Source organism: Rhinopithecus roxellana, chromosome 7, assembly GCF_007565055.1.
Source record: "Rhinopithecus roxellana isolate Shanxi Qingling chromosome 7, ASM756505v1, whole genome shotgun sequence".
NCBI classification, from domain to species: Eukaryota; Metazoa; Chordata; class Mammalia; order Primates; family Cercopithecidae; genus Rhinopithecus; species Rhinopithecus roxellana.
This window is the reverse complement of record NC_044555.1, coordinates 46,375,964-46,395,831: the sequence shown is the minus strand read 5'-3', so window position 1 is coordinate 46,395,831 and position 19,868 is coordinate 46,375,964. Positions and strand designations below refer to the sequence as shown.

Sequence of the window (19,868 nt, the reverse complement as noted above, 5' to 3'; positions counted from 1 at the left end):
TAGTTTAATTAGATCCCATTTGTCAATTTTGGCTTTTGCTGCTGTTGCTTTTGGTGTTTTAGACATGAAGTCCTTGCCCATGCCTATGTCCTGAATGGTACTCCCTAGGTTTTCTTCTAGGGTTTTTATGGTATTAGGTCTAACATTTAAGTCTCTAATCCATCTTGAATTAATCTTCGTATAAGGAGTAAGGAAAGGATCCAGTTTCAGCTTTCTACTTATGGCTAGCCAATTTTCCCAGCACCATTTATTAAATAGGGAATCCTTTCCCCATTTCTTGTTTCTCTCAGGTTTGTCAAAGATCAGATGGCTGTAGATGTGTGGTATTATTTCTGAGGACTCTGTTCTGTTCCATTGGTCTATAGCTCTGTTTTGGTACCAGTACCATGCTGTTTTGGTTACTGTAGCCTTGTAGTATGGTTTGAAGTCAGGTAGCGTGACGCCTCCAGCTTTGTCCTTTTGACTTAGGATTGTCTTGGCAATGCGGGCTCTTTTTTGGTTCCATATGAACTTTAAAGCAGTTTTTTCCAATTCTGTGAAGAAACTCATTGGTAGCTTGATGGGGATGGCATTGAATCTATAAATAACCTTGGGCAGTATGGCCATTTTCACGATATTGATTCTTCCTATCCATGAGCATGGTATGTTCTTCCATTTGTTTGTGTCCTCTTTGATTTCACTGAGCAGTGGTTTGTAGTTCTCCTTGAAGAGGTCCTTTACATCCCTTGTAAGTTGGATTCCTAGGTATTTTATTCTCTTTGAAGCAATTGTGAATGGAAGTTCATTCATGATTTGGCTGTTTGTCTGTTACTGGTGTATAAGAATGCTTGTGATTTTTGCACATTAATTTTGTATCCTGAGACTTTGCTGAAGTTGCTTATCAGCTTAAGGAGATTTGGGGCTGAGACAATGGGGTTTTCTAAATATACAATCATGTCATCTGCAAACAGGGACAATTTGACTTCTTCTTTTCCTAACTGAATACCCTTGATTTCTTTCTCTTGCCTGATTGCCCTAGCCAGAACTTCCAACACTATGTTGAATAGGAGTGGTGAGAGAGGGCATCCCTGTCTTGTGCCAGTTTTCAAAGGGAATTTTTCCAGTGTTTGCCCATTCAGTATGATATTAGCTGGGGGTTTGTCATAAATACCTCTTATTATTTTGAAGTACGTTCCCTCAATACCGAATTTATTGAGCGTTTTTAGCATGAAGGGCTGTTGAATTTTGTCAAAACCCTTTTCTGCATCTATTGAGATAATCATGTGGCTCTTGTTTTGGTTCTGTTTATATGATGGATTACGTTTATTGATTTGCGAATGTTGAACCAGCCTTGCATCCCAGGGATGAAGCCCACTTGGTCATGGTGGATAAGCTTTTTGATGTGCTGCTGGATCCGGTTTGCCAGTATTTTATTGAGGATTTTTGCATCGATGTTCATCAGGGATATTGGTCTTAAATTCTCTTTTTTTTGTGTGTGTCTCTGCCAGGCTTTGGTATCAGGATGATGTTGGCCTCATAAAATGAGTTAGGGAGGATTCCCTCTTTTTCTATTGATTGGAATAGTTTCAGAAGGAATGGTACCAGCTCCTCTTTGTACCTCTGTTAGAATTCAGCTGTGAATCCATCTGGTCCTGGACTTTTTTTGGTTGGTAGGCTATTAATTGTTGCCTCAATTTTAGAGCCTCCTATTGGTCGATTCAGGGATTCAACTTCTTCCTGGTTTAGTCTTGGCAGAGTGTAAGTGTCCAGGAAATTATCAATTTCTTCTAGATTTTCTAGTTGATTTGCGTAGAGGTGTTTATAGTATTCTCTGATGGTAGTTTGTATTTCTGTGGGGTCGGTGGTGATATCCCCTTTATCATTTTTTATTGCGTCTATTTGATTCCTCTCTCTTTTCTTCTTTATTAGTCTTGCTAGCGGTCTGTCAATTTTGTTGATCTTTTCAAAAAACCAACTCCTGGATTCATTGATTTTTTGGAGAGTTTTTTGTGTCTCTATCTCCTTCAGTTCTGCTCTGATCTTAGTTATTTCTTGCCTTCTGCTAGCTTTTGAATGTGTTTGCTCTTGCCACTCTAGTTCTTTTAATTGTGTTGTTAGAGTGTCAATTTTATATCTTTCCTGCTTTCTCTTGTGGGCATTTAGTGCTATAAATTTCCCTCTACACACTGCTTTAAATGTCTCCCAGAGATTCTGGTATGTTGTATCTTTGTTCTCATTGGTTTCAAAGAACATCTTTATGTCTGCCTTCATTTCGTTATGTACCCAGTAGTCATTCAGGAGCAGGTTGTTCAGTTTCCATGTAGTTGAGCGGTTTTGATTGAGTTTCTTAGTCCTGAGTTCTAGTTTGATTGCACTGTGGTCTGAGAGACAGTTTGTTATAATTTCTGTTCTTTTACATTTGCTGAGGAGTGCTTTACTTCCAATTATGTGGTCAATTTTGGAATAAGTGCGATGTGGTGCTGAGAAGAATGTATATTCTGTTGATTTGGGGTGGAGAGTTCTATAGATGTCTATTAGGTCCGCTTGGTGCAGAGATGAGTTCAATTCCTGGATATCCTTGTTAACTTTCTGTCTCGTTGATGTGTCTAATGTTGACAGTGGAGTGTTGAAGTCTCCCATTATAATTGTATGGGAGTCTAAGTCTCTTTGTACGTCTCTAAGGACTTGCTTTATGAATCTGGGTGCTCCTGTATTGGGTGCATATATATTTAGGATAGTTAGCTCTTCCTGTTGAATTGATCCCTTTACCATTATGTAATGGGCTTGTCTGTCTCTTTTGATCTTTGATGGTTTAAAGTCTGTTTTATCAGAGACTAGGATTGCAACCCCTGCTTTTTTTTGTTCTCCATTTGCTTGGTAGATCTTCCTCCATCCCTTTATTTTGAGCCTATGTATGTCTCTGCATGTGAGATGGGTCTCCTGAATACAGCAGACTGATGGGTCTTGACTCTTTATCCAGTTTGCCAGTCTGTGTCTTTTAATTGGAGCATTTAGTCCATTAACATTTAAGGTTAATATTGTTATGTGTGAACTTGATCCTGCCATTATGATATTAACTGGTTATTTTGCTCGTTAGTTGATGCAGTTTCTTCCTAGCCTCGATGGTCTTTACATTTTGGCATGCTTTTGCAATGGTTGGTACCGGTTGTTCCTTTCCATGTTTAGGGCTTCCTTCAGGGTCTCTTGTAAGGCAGGCCTGGTAGTGACAAAATCTCTAAGCATTTGCTTATCTGTAAAGGATTTTATTTCTCCTTCACTTATGAAACTTAGTTTGGCTGGATATGAAATTCTGGGTTTAAAATTCTTTTCTTTAAGAATGTTGAATATTGGCCCCCACTCTCTTCTGGCTTGGAGAGTTTCTGCCGAGAGATCTGCTGTTAGTCTGATGGGCTTCCCTTTGTGGGTAACCCGACCTTTCTCTCTGGCTGCCCTTAAGATTTTTTCCTTCATTTCAACTTTGGTGAATCTGGCAATTATGTGCCTTGAAGTTGCTCTTCTGGAGGAGTATCTTTGTGGCATTCTCTGTATTTCCTGAATTTGAATGTTGGCCTGCCCTACTAGGTTGGGGAAGTTCTCCTGGATGATATCCTGAAGAGTGTTTTCCAACTTGGTCCCATTTTCCCCCTCACTTTCAGGCACCCCAATCAGACGTAGATTTGGTCTTTTTACATAATCCCATACTTCTTGCAGGCTTTGTTCATTCCTTTTTCTTCTTTTTTCTTTTGGTTTCTCTTCTTGCTTCATTTCATTCATTTGATCCTCAATCGCTGATACTCTTTCTTCCAGTTGATTGAGTCGGTTACTGAAGCTTGTGCATTTGTCATGTATTTCTCGTGTCATGGTTTTCATCTCTGTCATTTCGTTTATGACCTTCTCTGCATTAATTAGTCTAGCTGTGAATTCTTCCACTCGTTTTTCAAGATTTTTAGTTTCTTTGCGCTGGCTATGTAATTCCTCCTTTAGCTCTGAGAAGTTTGATGGACTGAAGACTTCTTCTCTCCTCTCGTCAAAGTCATTCTCTGACCAGCTTTGATCCGTTGCTGGCGATGGGCTGCGCTCCTTTGCAGGGGGAGATGCGCTCTTATTTTTTGAATTTCCAGCTTTTCTGCCCTGCCTTTTCCCCATCTTTGTGGTTTTATCTGTCTCTGGTCTTTGATGATGGTGACGTACTGATGAGGTTTTGGTATAGGTGTCCTTCCTGTTTGATAGTTTTCCTTCTGACAGTCAGGACCCTCAGCTGTAGGTCTGTTGGAGATTGCTTGAGGTCCACTTCAGACCCGGTTTCCCTGGGTATCAGCAGCAGAGGTTGCAGAAGATAGAATATTGCTGAACAGCGAGTGTACCTGTCTGATTCTTACTTTGGAAGCTTCCTCTCAGGGGTGTACTCCACCCTGTGAGGTGTGGGGTGTCAGACTGCCCCTAGTGGGGGATGTCTCCCAGTTAGGCTACTCAGGGGTCAGGGACCCACTTGAGCAGGCAGTCTGTCCCTTCTCAGATCTCAACCTCCGTGTTGGGAGATCCACTGCTCTCTTCAAAGCTGTCAGACAGGGTCGTTTGCGTCTGCAGGGGTTCTGCTGCTTTTTTGTTGTTGTTGTTTAGCTGTGCCCTGTCCCCAGAGGTGGAGTCTACAGAGACAGGCAGGTTTCCTTGAGCTGCTGTGAGCTCCACCCAGTTCGAGCTTCCCAGTGGCTTTGTTTACCTACTTAAGCCTCAGCAATGGCGGGCACCCCTCCCCCAGCCTCGCTGCTGCCTTGGGTTTAGATCTCAGACTGCTGTGTTAGCAGTGAGGGAGGCTCTGTGGCCGTGGGACCCTCCCCGCCAGGTGTGGGATATATTCTCCTGGTGTGCCCGTTTGCTTAAAGCACAGTATTGGGGTGGGAGTTACCCGATTTTCCAGGTGTTGTGTGTCTCAGCTCCCCTGGCTAGGAAAAGGGATTCCCTTCCCCCTTGCGCTTCCCAGGTGAGGGGATGCCTCGCCCTGCTTCAGCTCTCGCTGGTCGGGCTGCAGCAGCTGACCAGCACCGATTGTCCAGCACTCCCTAGTGAGATGACCCCAGTACCTCAGTTGAAAATGCAGAAATCACTGGTCTTCTGTGTCGCTCGCGCTGGGAGTTGGAGACTGGAGCTGTTCCTATTCGGCCATCTTGCTCCGCCCCCCTTATTTATTTTTAATACTTGTATTCTACTACCTGCCAGGCACTGTTATAAGTCTTTTATATGTTAATTTATTTAATCCTTATAACAACCCTATTTTACAAATGGGGAAACTGAGGCATAGAGACTAAACAACTTGCATAAGGTTACAAGGTGGCAAAGCCCAAGCATTCTGATTCCTGAGACTTCTCATGACAATATAGTATACCTATAAACATATACTTCCCTGACTTTAAAATCTGAGTAAATTGGGGGCTGGGTGCAGTGGCACATGCCTGTAATCCCAGCACTTTGCGAGGTCGAGGCAGGAGGATTGCCTGGGGTCAGGAGTTAGAGACCAGCCTGGGCAACATGGTGAAACCCCATCTCTACTAAAAATACAAAAATTAGCTGGGCACGGTGGTGCGTGCCTATAATCCCAGCTACTCGGGAGGCTGAGGCAGGAGAATCGCTTGAACCCAGGAGGCAGAGATTGTAGTGAGTCAAGATTGTGCCACTGTACTTCCAGCCGGGGCAACAAAGTGAGACTCCGTATCAAAAAAAAAGAAAGAGAAATGTGACTAAATTGGAAACAAGGTTGTATTTTCTTGAAAACTCAAGGTCATCATTATAACTTAGCTTTATATAGTACAATGACCAACTGAGAAGGCTGATCAAATGCAGAGGGCTCCTATACTGAACGTACCAAAACAGTCAGGTTTTGTGGCTGTTTTTGTTTTGTTTTTTAGCTTTTCTCTTGGTATTAAGCTGTTACTTAATACTTATGGCTATCAGTGTTCCTATAATGGCTTCATCCTCTTTTCAATTTACTGGGATCTGGGAACCAAGCTTACCAAAAATATGTATTAGGTAGGAGCCAAAGAGGTTCCAAAAAGCTTCTTTTACAAAGGTGCTTATGCTTTGTTACAATCAATGCTCCTATATCTTACAATGGCTTTAGGAGTGAATTCCACTAATTCTGTGAGAAGTCTGATCCAGAGATAAACAGGACATTACCATATAATTTCTAATGACTGCATAAAATAACTATGTAAACTAAATGAGGGTCCTAAAAGTTGGTTGGTCATGCTACCCCAAAAGTGATTTATACCAGGCCCAGGATTCATAACTAGAAAATGTAGTATTTCTTAGTTAGAGCAACCAAACAATGCATAATTTCTTACCTTTGCACCACCCAAAAATCCAAGTGAAATGGCAACTCTCGCTCGTAGATCTGGCCTGTCTTTGGGCCACACATAAGAAAGCATTGCTTTTATGATTTTCCGAGTATCAACATCTTTTAACTATTGAAAGAGAGAAAATAAAGCAGTGAATAACATGTCATTTCAAATATAACCATAATTCAATAATATAGAATTTATATATTTGAGAAATACATGAAAATATTACAAATATAACTTTTATTCTGAATCTAAGGCTAATATCTTTCAAATTCAAAATATTTTGGAGAAAAATTAACTATTTCAATTACTTTTAAAAAGTTATTTATTTCTCAAGATGGCCGAATAGGAACAACTCCAGTCTCCAACTCCCAGCGCGAGCGACACAGAAGACCGGTGATTTCTGCATTTTCAACTGAGGTACTGGGGTCATCTCACTAGGGAGTGCCGGACAATCGGTGCTGGTCAGCTGCTGCAGCCTGACCAGCGAGAGCTGAAGCAGGGCGAGGCATCGCCTCACCTGGAAGCGCAAGGGGGAAGGGGATCCGTTTTCCTAGCCAGGGGAACTGAGACACACAACACCTGGAAAATCGGGTAACTCCCACCCCAATACTGCGCTGTAAGCATACAGGCATTCCAGGAGAATATATCCCACACCTGGCCGGGAGGGTCCCACGCCCACGAAGCCTCCCTCACTGCTAACACAGCAGTCTGCCGCGATCTATCCGCAAGGCAGCAGCGAGGCTGGGGGAGGGGCGCCCGCCATTGCTGAGGCTTAAGTAGGTAAACAAAGCCGCTGGGAAGCTCGAACTGGGTGGAGCTCACAGCAGCTCAAGGAAGCCTGCCTGTCTCTGTAGTCTCCACCTCTGGGGACAGCGCACAGCTGAAGACCAACAGGGGAAGTAGCGGGAGCCGGTGCAGACACGAACGACTCTGTCTGACAGCTTTGGGGAGAGCCGCGGATCTCCCAACGCGGAGGTTGAGATCTGAGAACGGACAGACTGCCTGCTCAGGTGTGTCCCTGACCCCTGAGTAGCCTAGCTGGGAGAAATCCCCCACTAGGGGCAGTCTGACACCCCACACCTCACAGGGTGGAGTACACCCCTGAGAGGACACTTCCAAAGGAAGAATCAGACAGGTACACTCGCTGTTCAGCAATATTCTATCTTCGGCAACCTCTGCTGCTGATACCCAGGCAAACAGGGTCTGGAGTGGACCTCAAGCAATCTCCAACAGACCAACAGAGAGTCCTTCTGACTGTCAGAAGGAAAACTATCAAACAGGAAGGACACCTATACCAAAACCCCATCAGTTCGTCACCACCATCAAAGACCAGAGACAGATAAAACCACAAAGATGGGGAAGAAGCAGGGCAGAAAAGCTGGAAATTCAAAAAATAAGAGCGCATCTCCCCCTGCAAAGGAGCGCAGCCCATCACCAGCAACGGATCAAAGCTGGTCAGAGAATGACTTGGACGAGAGGAGAGAAGAAGGCTTCAGTCCATCAAACTTATCAGAGCTAAAGGAGGAATTACGTACCCAGCGCAAAGAAACTAAAAATCTTGAAAAAAGAGTGGAAGAATTGACAGCTAGACTCATTAATGCAGAGAAGATCATAAACGAAATGACAGAGATGAAAACCATGACACGAGAAATACGTGACAAATGCACAAGCTTCAGTAACCGACTCGATCAACTGGAAGAAAGAGTATCAGCGATTGAAGATCAAATGAATGAAATGAAGCGAGAAGAGAAACCAAAAGAAAAAAGAAGAAAAAGAAATGAGCAAAGCCTGCAAGAAGTATGGGATTACGTAAAAAGACCAAATCTACGTCTGATTGGGGTGCCTGAAAGTGAGGGGGAAAATGGAACCAAGTTGGAAAACACTCTTCAGGATATCATCCAGGAGAACTTCCCCAACCTAGTAGGGCAGGCCAACATTCAAATTCAGGAAATACAGAGAACGCCACAAAGATACTCCTCCAGAAGAGCAACTCCAAGACACATAATTGCCAGATTCACCAAAGTTGAAATGAAGGAAAAAATCTTAAGGGCAGCCAGAGAGAAAGGTCGGGTCACCCACAAAGGGAAGCCCATCAGACTAACAGCAGATCTCTCGGCAGAAACTCTACAAGCCAGAAGAGAGTGGGGGCCAATATTCAACGTTCTTAAAGAAAAGAATTTTAAACCCAGAATTTCATATCCAGCCAAACTAAGTTTCATAAGTGAAGGAGAAATAAAATCCTTTACAGATAAGCAAATGCTTAGAGATTTTGTCACCACCAGGCCTGCCTTACAAGAGACCCTGAAGGAAGCCCTAAACATGGAAAGGAACAACCGGTACCAGCCATCGCAAAAACTTGGCAAAATGTAAAGACCATCGAGGCTAGGAAGAAACTGCATCAACTAACGAGCAAAATAACCAGTTAATATCATAATGGCAGGATCAAGTTCACACATAACAATATTAACCTTAAATGTTAATGGACTAAATGCTCCAATTAAAAGACACAGACTGGCAAACTGGATAAAGAGTCAAGACCCATCAGTCTGCTGTATTCAGGAGACCCATCTCACATGCAGAGACACACATAGGCTCAAAATAAAGGGATGGAGGAAGATCTACCAAGCAAATGGAGAACAAAAAAAAGCAGGGGTTGCAATCCTAGTCTCTGATAAAACAGACTTTAAACCATCAAAGATCAAAAGAGACAAAGAAGGCCATTACATAATGGTAAAGGGATCAATTCAACAGGAAGAGCTAACTCTCCTAAATATATATGCACCCAATACAGGAGCACCCAGATTCATAAAGCAAGTCCTTAGAGACTTACAAAGAGACTTAGACTCCCATACAATAATAATGGGAGACTTCAACACTCCGCTGTCAACATTAGACAGATCAACGAGACAGAAAGTTAACAAGGATATCCAGGAATTGAACTCATCTCTGCACCAAGCGGACCTAATAGACATCTATAGAACTCTCCACCCCAAATCAACAGAATATACATTCTTCTCAGCACCACATCGCACTTATTCCAAAATTGACCACATAATTGGAAGTAAAGTACTCCTCAGCAAATGTAAAAGAACAGAAATTATAACAAACTGTCTCTCAGACCACAGTGCAATCAAACTAGAACTCAGGACTAAGAAACTCAATCAAAACCGCTCGACTACATGGAAACTGAACAACCTGCTCCTGAATGACTACTGGGTACATAACGAAATGAAAGCAGAAATAAAGATGTTCTTTGAAACCAATGAGAACAAAGATACAACATACCAGAATCTCTGGGACACATTTAAAGCAGTGTGTAGAGGGAAATTTATAGCACTAAATGCCCACAAGAGAAAGCAGGAAAGATCTAAAATTGACACTCTAACATCACAATTAAAAGAACTAGAGAGGCAAGAGCAATCACATTCAAAAGCTAGCAGAAGGCAAGAAATAACAAAGATCAGAGCCGAACTGAAGGAGATAGAGACACAAAAAACCCTCCAAAAAATCAATGAATCCAGGAGTTGGTTTTTTGAAAAGATCAACAAAATTGACAGACCGCTAGCAAGGCTAATAAAGAAAAAAAGAGAGAGGAATCAAATAGATGCAATAAAAAATGATAAAGGGGATATCACCACTGACCCCACAGAAATACAAACTACCATCAGAGAATACTATAAACGCCTCTACGCAAATCAACTAGAAAATCTAGAAGAAATGGATAATTTCCTGGACACTTACACTCTCCCAAGGCTAAACCAGGAAGAAGTTGAATCCCTGAATAGACCAATAGCAGGCTCTGAAATTGAGGCAACAATTAATAGCCTACCCACCAAAAAAAGTCCAGGACCAGATGGATTCACAGCTGAATTCTACCAGAGGTACAAGGAGGAGCTGGTACCATTCCTTCTGAAACTATTCCAATCAATAGAAAAAGAGGGAATCCTCCCTAACTCATTTTATGAGGCCAACATCATCCTGATACCAAAGCCTGGCAGAGACACAACAAAAAAAGAGAATTTTAGACCAATATCCCTGATGAACATTGATGCAAAAATCCTCAATAAAATACTGGCAAACCGGATTCAGCAGCACATCAAAAAGCTTATCCACCATGATCAAGTGGGCTTCATCCCTGGGATGCAAGGCTGGTTCAACATTCGCAAATCAATAAACGTAATCCAGCATATAAACAGAACCAAAGACAAGAACCACATGATTGTCTCAATAGATGCAGAAAAGGCTTTTGACAAAATTCAACAGCCCTTCATGCTAAAAACGCTCAATAAATTCGGTATTGATGGAACATACCTCAAAATAATAAGAGCTATTTATGACAAACCCACAGCTAATATCATACTGAATGGGCAAAAACTGGAAAAATTCCCTTTGAAAACTGGCACAAGACAGGGATGCCCTCTCTCACCACTCCTATTCAACATAGTGTTGGAAGTTCTGGCTAGAGCAGTCAGGCAAGAGAAAGAAATCAAGGGTATCCAGTTAGGAAAAGAAGAAGTCAAATTGTCCCTGTTTGCAGATGACATGATTGTATATTTAGAAAACCCCATCGTCTCAGCCCAAAATCTCCTTAAGCTGATAAGCAACTTCAGCAAAGTCTCAGGATACAAAATCAATGTGCAAAAATCACAAGCATTCTTATACACCAGTAACAGACAAGCAGAGAGCCAAATCAGGAATGAACTTCCATTCACAATTGCTTCAAAGAGAATAAAATACCTAGGAATCCAGCTTACAAGGGATGTAAAGGACCTCTTCAAGGAGAACTACAAACCACTGCTCAGTGAAATCAAAGAGGACACAAACAAATGGAAGAACATACCATGCTCATGGATAGGAAGAATCAATATCGTGAAAATGGCCATACTCCCCAAGGTTATTTATAGATTCAATGCCATCCCCATCAAGCTACCAATGACTTTCTTCACAGAATTGGAAAAAAACTGCTTTAAAGTTCATATGGAACCAAAAAGAGCCCGCATTGCCAAGACAATCCTAAGTCAAAAGGACAAAGCTGGAGGCGTCACGCTACCTGACTTCAAACTATACTACAAGGCTACAGTAACCAAAACAGCATGGTACTGGTACCAAAACAGAGATATAGACCAATGGAACAGAACAGAGTCCTCAGAAATAATACCGCACATCTACAGCCATCTGATCTTTGACAAACCTGAGAGAAACAAGAAATGGGGAAAGGATTCCCTATTTAATAAATGGTGCTGGGAAAATTGGCTAGCCATAAGTAGAAAGCTGAAACTGGATCCTTTCCTTACCCCTTATACGAAGATTAATTCAAGATGGATTAGAGACTTAAATGTTAGACCTAATACCATCAAAACCCTAGAAGAAAATCTAGGTAGTACCATTCAGGACATAGGCATGGGCAAGGACTTCATGTCTAAAACACCAAAAGCAACGGCAGCAAAAGCCAAAATTGACAAATGGGATCTAATTAAACTAAAGAGCTTTTGCACAGCAAAAGAAACTACCATCAGAGTGAACAGGCAACCTACAGAATGGGAGAAAATTTTTGCAACCTACTCATCTGACAAAGGGCTAATATCCAGAATCTACAAAGAACTCAAACAAATATACGAGAAAAAAACAAACAACCCCATCAAAAAGTGGGGAAAGGATATGAACAGACATTTCTCAAAAGAAGATATTCATACAGCCAACAGACACATGAAAAAATGCTCATCATCACTGGCCATCAGAGAAATGCAAATCAAAACCACAATGAGATACCATCTCACACCAGTTAGAATGGCAATCATTAAGAAGTCAGGAAACAACAGGTGTTGGAGAGGATGTGGAGAAATAGGAACACTTTTACACTGTTGGTGGGATTGTAAACTAGTTCAACCATTATGGAAAACAGTATGGCAATTCCTCAAGGATCTAGAACTAGATGTACCATATGACCCAGCCATCCCACTACTGGGTATATACCCAAAGGATTATAAATTAGTCTACTACAAAGACACATGTACACGTATGTTTATTGCGGCACTATTCACAATAGCAAAGACTTGGAATCAACCCAAATGTCCATCTGTGACAGACTGGATTAAGAAAATGTGGCACATATACACCATGGAATACTATGCAGCCATAAAAAAGGATGAGTTTGCGTCCTTTGTAGGGACATGGATGCAGCTGGAAACCATCATTCTTAGCAAACTATCACAAGAAGAGAAAACCAAACACCGCATGTTCTCACTCATAGGTGGGAACTGAACAATGAGATCACTTGGACTCGGGAAGGGGAACATCACACACTGGGGTCTATCATGGGGAGGGGGGAGGGGGGAGGAGGGAGGGATTGCATTGGGGAGTTATACATGATATAAATGATGAATTGATGGGTGCTGACGAGTTGATGGGTGCAGCACACCAACATGGCATAAGTATACATATGTAACAAACCTGCACGTTATGCACATGTACCCTAGAACTTAAAGTATAATAAAAAAAAAAAAAAAAAAAAAAAGTTATTTATTTCTCTTAAATGTCTTACTTTCAATTTTAGCCACTCTCATATTGTTAAAAAAGTAATTTAGTGGTCATGAAGGGATATGTACTATACATTTATTTATTAAGCTACCAAAACACTACAGAAAATTCAAAGAAATTTTCCATATTTCCATTTTTGTAGTAGAAAATTTATATACATTTTGGCATTTGTCAGTTTTTTATTTAAAATATTTTGGAGTACCATGTCTAAACTCATGGTAGAGCAGAGTTGCAATACTCCTTTTAGGAAAGCAGAGGGTTTGGTATTGCCTATATCAAACAAAGTTGAGTTACTGAAAATTTCCTCACAAATGCAGTTTTCCAATAATACTAATCTGATCTAAATGCATCTCACATTTTTTCTTTGTCCCATGTTCCTGAGACAACATTCCCATTAAATCCTTTTGCTTTACTTTCAGCTTCAGAGCGAGAAAATTAAGAATAAAAACTACACTTTCTAATACCAAACTAAGGAGACCAATATATATATATTCTAAAACTACTATATTATTACGGTTGGCAAAACAATCCCCATTTAAAAATTAAAATATTAACTTGATTTCTGGAAAAGATATTAAAAAGAATAAAACATACCCAAAAAACACTGAAAATGAAAAGAGTAAAAAAAAAAAAAAGATACTGCTTATTACTGCTGAGGGCATATGAAAATGAGCAGTCTAATATACTGTTAATGGAGAATACACTGAAATAATTTTTCTGGAGAGCAATTTGCTATCGTTTACAAGCTTTTAAAATAATTTTGCCCTTTGTGTCAAGAATTCTACTTCTGGGAATTTATGCCAAAAAAAAAAAAAAAACCCTTATAATTATGCTCTAAGTTGAATCAATTTTATCTCCTAAAAATCTCTTGAATCTATTTCTTTCCATTTCTAACCATAAACCTAATCTAAGCTATCATCAATTATCGCATAAACCACTGCAACAATCTCCTAACTGATCTCCCTGCATCTGCTTTGCCCTTATCTAGTAAGTTCACCCTGCTATCAGACTTCCCTTCCAGCTGAAAACCCTTAAGCAGTAGCCTATCATTCCTGGGATAAAAACTAAAATCTGTAACATGGCTTATAAGGCTCTGCTTGGTCTGGCCCCTGAATACCTCTCCAGTTACGTTTTATACCACTGCTTTCAGTGCTTAGGCCGTACTGCCTTTCTTTCAGTTCCTTAAACATGCCATAATCCCTTCTGTCATAGGGACTTTACACAGTAATGTCTACTCTGTCTGGAATAATCTCTCTGTAACACCTTCCCCTGTGGTCCCTTCAACCTCTTTCAACTAGTTGATCAACAGCTGAAATAGTATTTCCTCAATAATGCCTTCCCCAGCCCATCAGGGTCCTTTGCCTTAGTCTCACACAGTACGTTATTCCTTTCTTTCACAGTATCCATTTCAGTTATAAACTACATAAACAGCAGTACAATTATTTGATTAATATCTGCTCTCCTGCACATTCCACATGAGTAATCACTCTAATAGTAGTGCTCACTGTTGTAACTCAAAGCCAAATACAGTGACTAACATACAATAGGTACCTAATGAATATTTGTTGAATAACGGAATGAAAATTTAGCTATAAGGTTGTTTATACCAATTCTGTTTTAATAGAAACAAAATTGGAAACAGCCTAAATGATACATGTTGGAGAACAGCATAAATAGAGTGAACACATACAACAAAACACAGCCATTCAGAAATATATGTAGTGACAGAGGAATGTCTTAAATCAAAAAAGCAGAGTGAAAAAAATATTTTTGTGGGGAAAAAATGTGATATACATAGGAGTTTACACCAAAAGTGTCAATAATAGTAGCTGTGAGTGGGTGGAATCATTGATACTTTTTTATGGCCTTTTTTGTTGTTGTTGGCTTGCTTCTACTTTTTATAATTCACATATATTCAGCAGGGGTTAGGGAGGGAAGTTATACAATTTCGAGCAGATTTGCAAAGGAATGGGGGGAAACTGTCAACATATAATATAAAACTAACCTGTAGTATATAAGGTACTGTCAAGGCCCAGGACAGTACCTTATATACTACAGGTTAGTTTTATATTATAGTTATCCGTCTAGGACTCAGCAAACTACTTTTCTAGTCTTTTAGGCAGTTTATTGCAATAGAAAGTATTAGAAATAAAATTGTTCATATTGTAAAAACACAAGGGTTATCTTCCTGAACTGCTTTAAATACCTAAGATGACAAAAATATGAAATGCTGAAAGCATAGTTCTTAACGTTTTATTTTATACACACACATATACATGCTCTTATAACTGGTAAGGCCTTTGAAGGCAGTAATTTTAAAATTCCCTTTCCCAATAGAACTATTATGAAATAAATATAATTTAAAGCATTATAACACAAACTAGGGCATTTCAACCACTTTCCCATTTCATGAGTTTTGTCTATCTTATTTTTCTTGATGGAATAATGGAAAAAGGCCCTGTTTTCACGTATCTTTAGAAACACTCTCTTCTATCAAAACCTTCTACAACACATCCCAGAATTTCTTCAATAAGGACACGGTGAAGTTATGGCTAAGAGCAAGAAAATTATTCTAGTTGGCTTAATAGTGCATAAAATGTCACCACTTCATTTAACAAAATGGGTTCTGAAGTTATGTAATCATCCATTATGAGTCCATTAAGCTGTAAAGTACATGAATTCCATTAGTTTTGATAAACTATAAAGTTTGAAAAATAATGCATTTTTTTTAAGTGGAGACCAAACCAGAGGCACCTCAGAGTCCAAGGCACAGTTTTAACTGATTCACAATATTTTACATATTTATGGGGTACACGTGATATTTTGTTGAATGTACAGAATATGTAATGATCAAATCTGAGTATTGGGGGTCTCTATCTCCTTGAGTATTTATCATTTCTATGTGTTGGGAACATTTCAAGTTCTCTCTTCCAGATACTTTGAAATACACATTATTGCTAACTATAGTCACCCTGCTCTGCTATCAAACATTAAAACTTACACCTTTTATCTAACTGTAGGTTTGTACCCATTGACCAATCTCCCTCTATCTCCCACTCCTAACCACACACCCTTCCCAGGCTCTGATATCTATCACTCTATTCTCTACCTCTGTAAGATCAACTTTCTTAGATAGCATGTGATATTTGTCTTTCTGTGCCTGACTTATTTCACTTAACATACTGACCTCCAGTTCCATCCATGTCACTGCAAATGACAGGATTTCACTTTTTTATAGACTAAGAGTATTCCATATTTATATTATCGAATTTCCCATTGATGGACACTTAAGATTGATTCCGTATCAGCTATTGTGAAAAGTGCTACAATCAACATACAACATGCAGGTATCCTTTTGATATACTGATTACCTTTCCTTTGGATAAATACCCAGTAGTGGGATGGATGGATCATATGATAGTTCCAGTTTCAGTTTTTTGAGAAATCTCCATACTGTTTTTCATAATGGCTGTACTATAGTCCCACCAACAGTGTATAAGAGCTTCCTTTTCTCTGCAGCCTCACCAATATCTGTTATTTTTTGTGTTTTTAATCTAGGCCATTATAACTGAGGGAAGAGGATATCTCATGTGGTCTTGATTTGCATTTCCCTGGTGATTAGTGATGTTGAACATTTTTCCACATACTTGTTGGCCATCAATATGTCTTCTTTTGAGAAATGTCTTTTTAATTGAGTTTTTTTTTTTTATTATTGAGTTGAGTTCCTTGTATATTCTGAATATTAGTCTCTTGTTGGATGAACAGTTTGAAAATATTTTCTCCCATTTAACAGGTTTTCTCTTCTCTCTGTTGTTCCTTTTGCTGCATAGAAGCTTTTTAGCTTAATATAGTCCCAGCTGTTTATTTTTGGTTTTGTTATCTGCTTTTCAGGTCTTCACCACAAAATCTTTGCATAGACCAATGTCCTAAAGTATTTTCCCTATTTTTTCTTCTAGTAGTTTTACAGATTCAAGTCTTACATTTAAGTCTTTAATCTATCTTGAGTTGATTTTTGTACATGGTGAGAGATAGGGATTCAGTTTCATTCTTCTATATACAGACTCCAATTTTGCCAGCACAATTTATTAAAGAGAGTGTCCTTTTCCCATGTATGTTCTTGATGCTTTTGTCGAAAATCAGTTGGCTATAAATACATGGATTTATATTTGGATTCCCTATTCTGCTCTATTGGTCTACGTATGTTTTTATATCAATACCATGCCATTTTTGTTACAATAGTGTTATAATATATTTTGAAGTCAGGTAGTGTGATGTCTCTAGCTTTGTTCTTTTTGCTCAGGATTGCTTTGGCTACATGGGCTCTTTCTTTGGTTCCATACAAATTTTGGAATTCTTTTTTCTATTTCTGTGAAAAATGATGTTATAGTTTTCCCTGTAGAGATCTTTCACCTCCTCGGTTAGGTTTAACCCTGAGTATTTTTTTGGTAGCTATTGTAAGTGGGATTGCCTTCTTAATTTTTTTCTTAGTGATTTCACCATTGGTGTATAGAAAGACTACTGATTTTTGTATGTGGATTTTGTGTCCTGTAACTTTACCAAATTTATTTATCAGATGTAAAAGTTTCATTGGTGAAGTATTTAGCTTTTTTCTAGATATAAAATCATATCATCAACTAAGAGGGACAATCTGACTTCTTTCCCAATTTGGATGCCTTTTATTTGTTTCTCTTGCCTGATTGCTCTGGCAAGGACTTCTAGTGCCATGTTGAATAGGAGTGGTGAAAATGGGCATCCCTGTCTTGTTACAGTGTTTTTTGTTTGTTTGTTTGTTTGTTTGTTTGTTTTGTGGAAAGGCTTTCAACTTTTCCCTATTTGGCATGTTGTTAGCTGTGGGTAAGTCATGTTGAGTTTTTCTATGCCTTCTGTGCTAAGAGTTTTTATTATGAAGAGATTCTGAATTTTTCCAAATGCTCTTCCTGTGTCTATTGACAAGTGAAAGACTGATTCTTTGAAAAGATAAAGCTGAAAGACCACTAGCTAGATTAACCAAGAACAAAATATAAGATTCAAATATGCATAATCAGAAATGGAAAAGGAGATGTACAACTGATACCACAGAAATACAAACTATCATCAGAGACTACTATGAGCACTTCTATGCATACAAACTAGAAAACCTAGAGGAAACAGATACATTTCTGGAAATGTACAACCTCCCAAGATTGAATAAGGAAAAAAACAGAAATACAGAACCCACCAACAATGAGTTCCGAAACTGAATCAGTAATAAAAAATCTCGAAACAAACCAACCAAAAAACCCCAGAACCAGGCAGAGTTACACACAAATTCCATGAGACATATAAATAACTGGCACTAATCCTACTGAAACTGTTCCAAAACATTTCAGGAAAAGGGAATCCTCTGTAACTCATTCTACAAGGGCAGCATTACCCTAAAACCAAAACCAGGCAAGGAAACAACCCAAAAGAAAACAAAACAAAAAACTACAGGCCAATATCCCTGATGAACACAGATGTAAAAATCCTCAAAAAAGTATCAGTAAACCAACTCTAACAGCACAACAAAAAGATAATATACCATGATCAAGTGGGTTTTATTCCAGGGATGCAAGAATATACGCAAAGCAATAAATGTGATTCACTACATAAACAGAATTAAAAACAAAAACCATATGATCATCTCAATAGATGCAGAAAAAGCATTCAATAAAATCCAGCATAAACCTTCAATAAACTAGACACAGAAAAAATACACCTCAAAATAATCAAAGCCACATATGGCAAACCCACAGCCAATATCACACTGAATGGGGAAGACTTGAAAGCACTCCTGAGAACGAGAATAGAACAAGGATGCCTACTTTCAACCCCTTCTATTCAACATCTCATTGGGAGTCCTAGCTATAGCAATCAGAGAAGAGAAATAAATAAAAAGCATCCAAACTGGAAAACAGGAAGTCAAATTATCTCTTTTTGCTGATGATATGATCTTACACCTAGAAAACTCCTCCAAAAGGGTCCTAGAGTTGATAAATAACTTCAGTAAAGTTCAGGATACAAAATCAATGTACAAAAATGAGCATTTCTATACATCAATTACAATCAAGCAGAGAACCAATCAAGAGCTCAATCTCATTTACAATAACTACAAGAAAATAAAATATCTAGGAATACATTGAGCCCATGAGTTGAAAGATCTCTACAAGAAGAACTATAAAACACCGATGAAAGAAGTCACAGATGACACAAACAAATGGAAAAACAAACTCAAGGACTGAAAGAATCAATATTGTTAAAAAGACCATACTGTCCAAAGCAATTTACAGATTCAACACTATTCCTATCAAACTACTAATGTCATTTTTCACAGAATTAGAAAAAACTGTTCTAAAATTCATATTGAACAAAAAAGACCCAGAATACCCAAAACAATACTAAGCAAAAAGAATAAAGAGGTATCACATTATCTGACTTTAAATTATACTACAATGCTACAATAACCAAAACAGCCTGTACTGGTGTAAAAATAGATAGATCAATCAGAAAGAAAGCCACATATGTACAACTAACAGATCTTTGACAAAGTTGACAAAAGTATATACTGGGGAAAGGACAATCTATTCAATAAATACTGTGGGGAAAATCAGATAGCTACATACAGAATATTGACACTGGACCCATATTTCTCACTAAAAACAAAAATTAACTAAGGTCTAACTATAAAAAGCCTAAAGAAAACCTAGGAAAAACTTTTCTAGACATTGGCCTAGGCAAAGAATTTATGACTAAGACTGCAAAAGCACAGATAACAAAAGCAAAAATAGACAAATGGAACTCAAATGAAAAAGATTCTACACAGCAAAATAAATAATTAACAGAGTAAATAGAAAACTTACAGAATGGGAGAAAATATCTGCAAACTATGCATTCAACAAAGAACTAATATCCAGGATCTAAAAGGAACTCAAATAACTAAACAAGAAAAAAGCAAGTAACTCCACCAAAAAGTGAGCACAAGACACAAACAGATAG

The 19,868-nt window shown here is 38.9% G+C and overlaps 1 protein-coding gene across 3 annotated transcripts in view; it reads right to left on the bottom strand.

The window, feature by feature from the left end:
* The window catches only part of ABCB7 (ATP binding cassette subfamily B member 7), a 122,807-nt gene that overhangs the window by 52,383 nt on the left and 50,556 nt on the right, over positions 1 to 19,868 (bottom strand). For all 3 annotated transcript variants that reach the window (XM_030933927.1, XM_030933926.1, XM_030933925.1), the window contains exon 4: positions 6,318 to 6,437. In XM_030933927.1, coding sequence (XP_030789787.1) covers positions 6,318 to 6,437 — 120 coding nt within the window. The remainder of the gene's footprint in view (positions 1 to 6,317; positions 6,438 to 19,868) is intronic.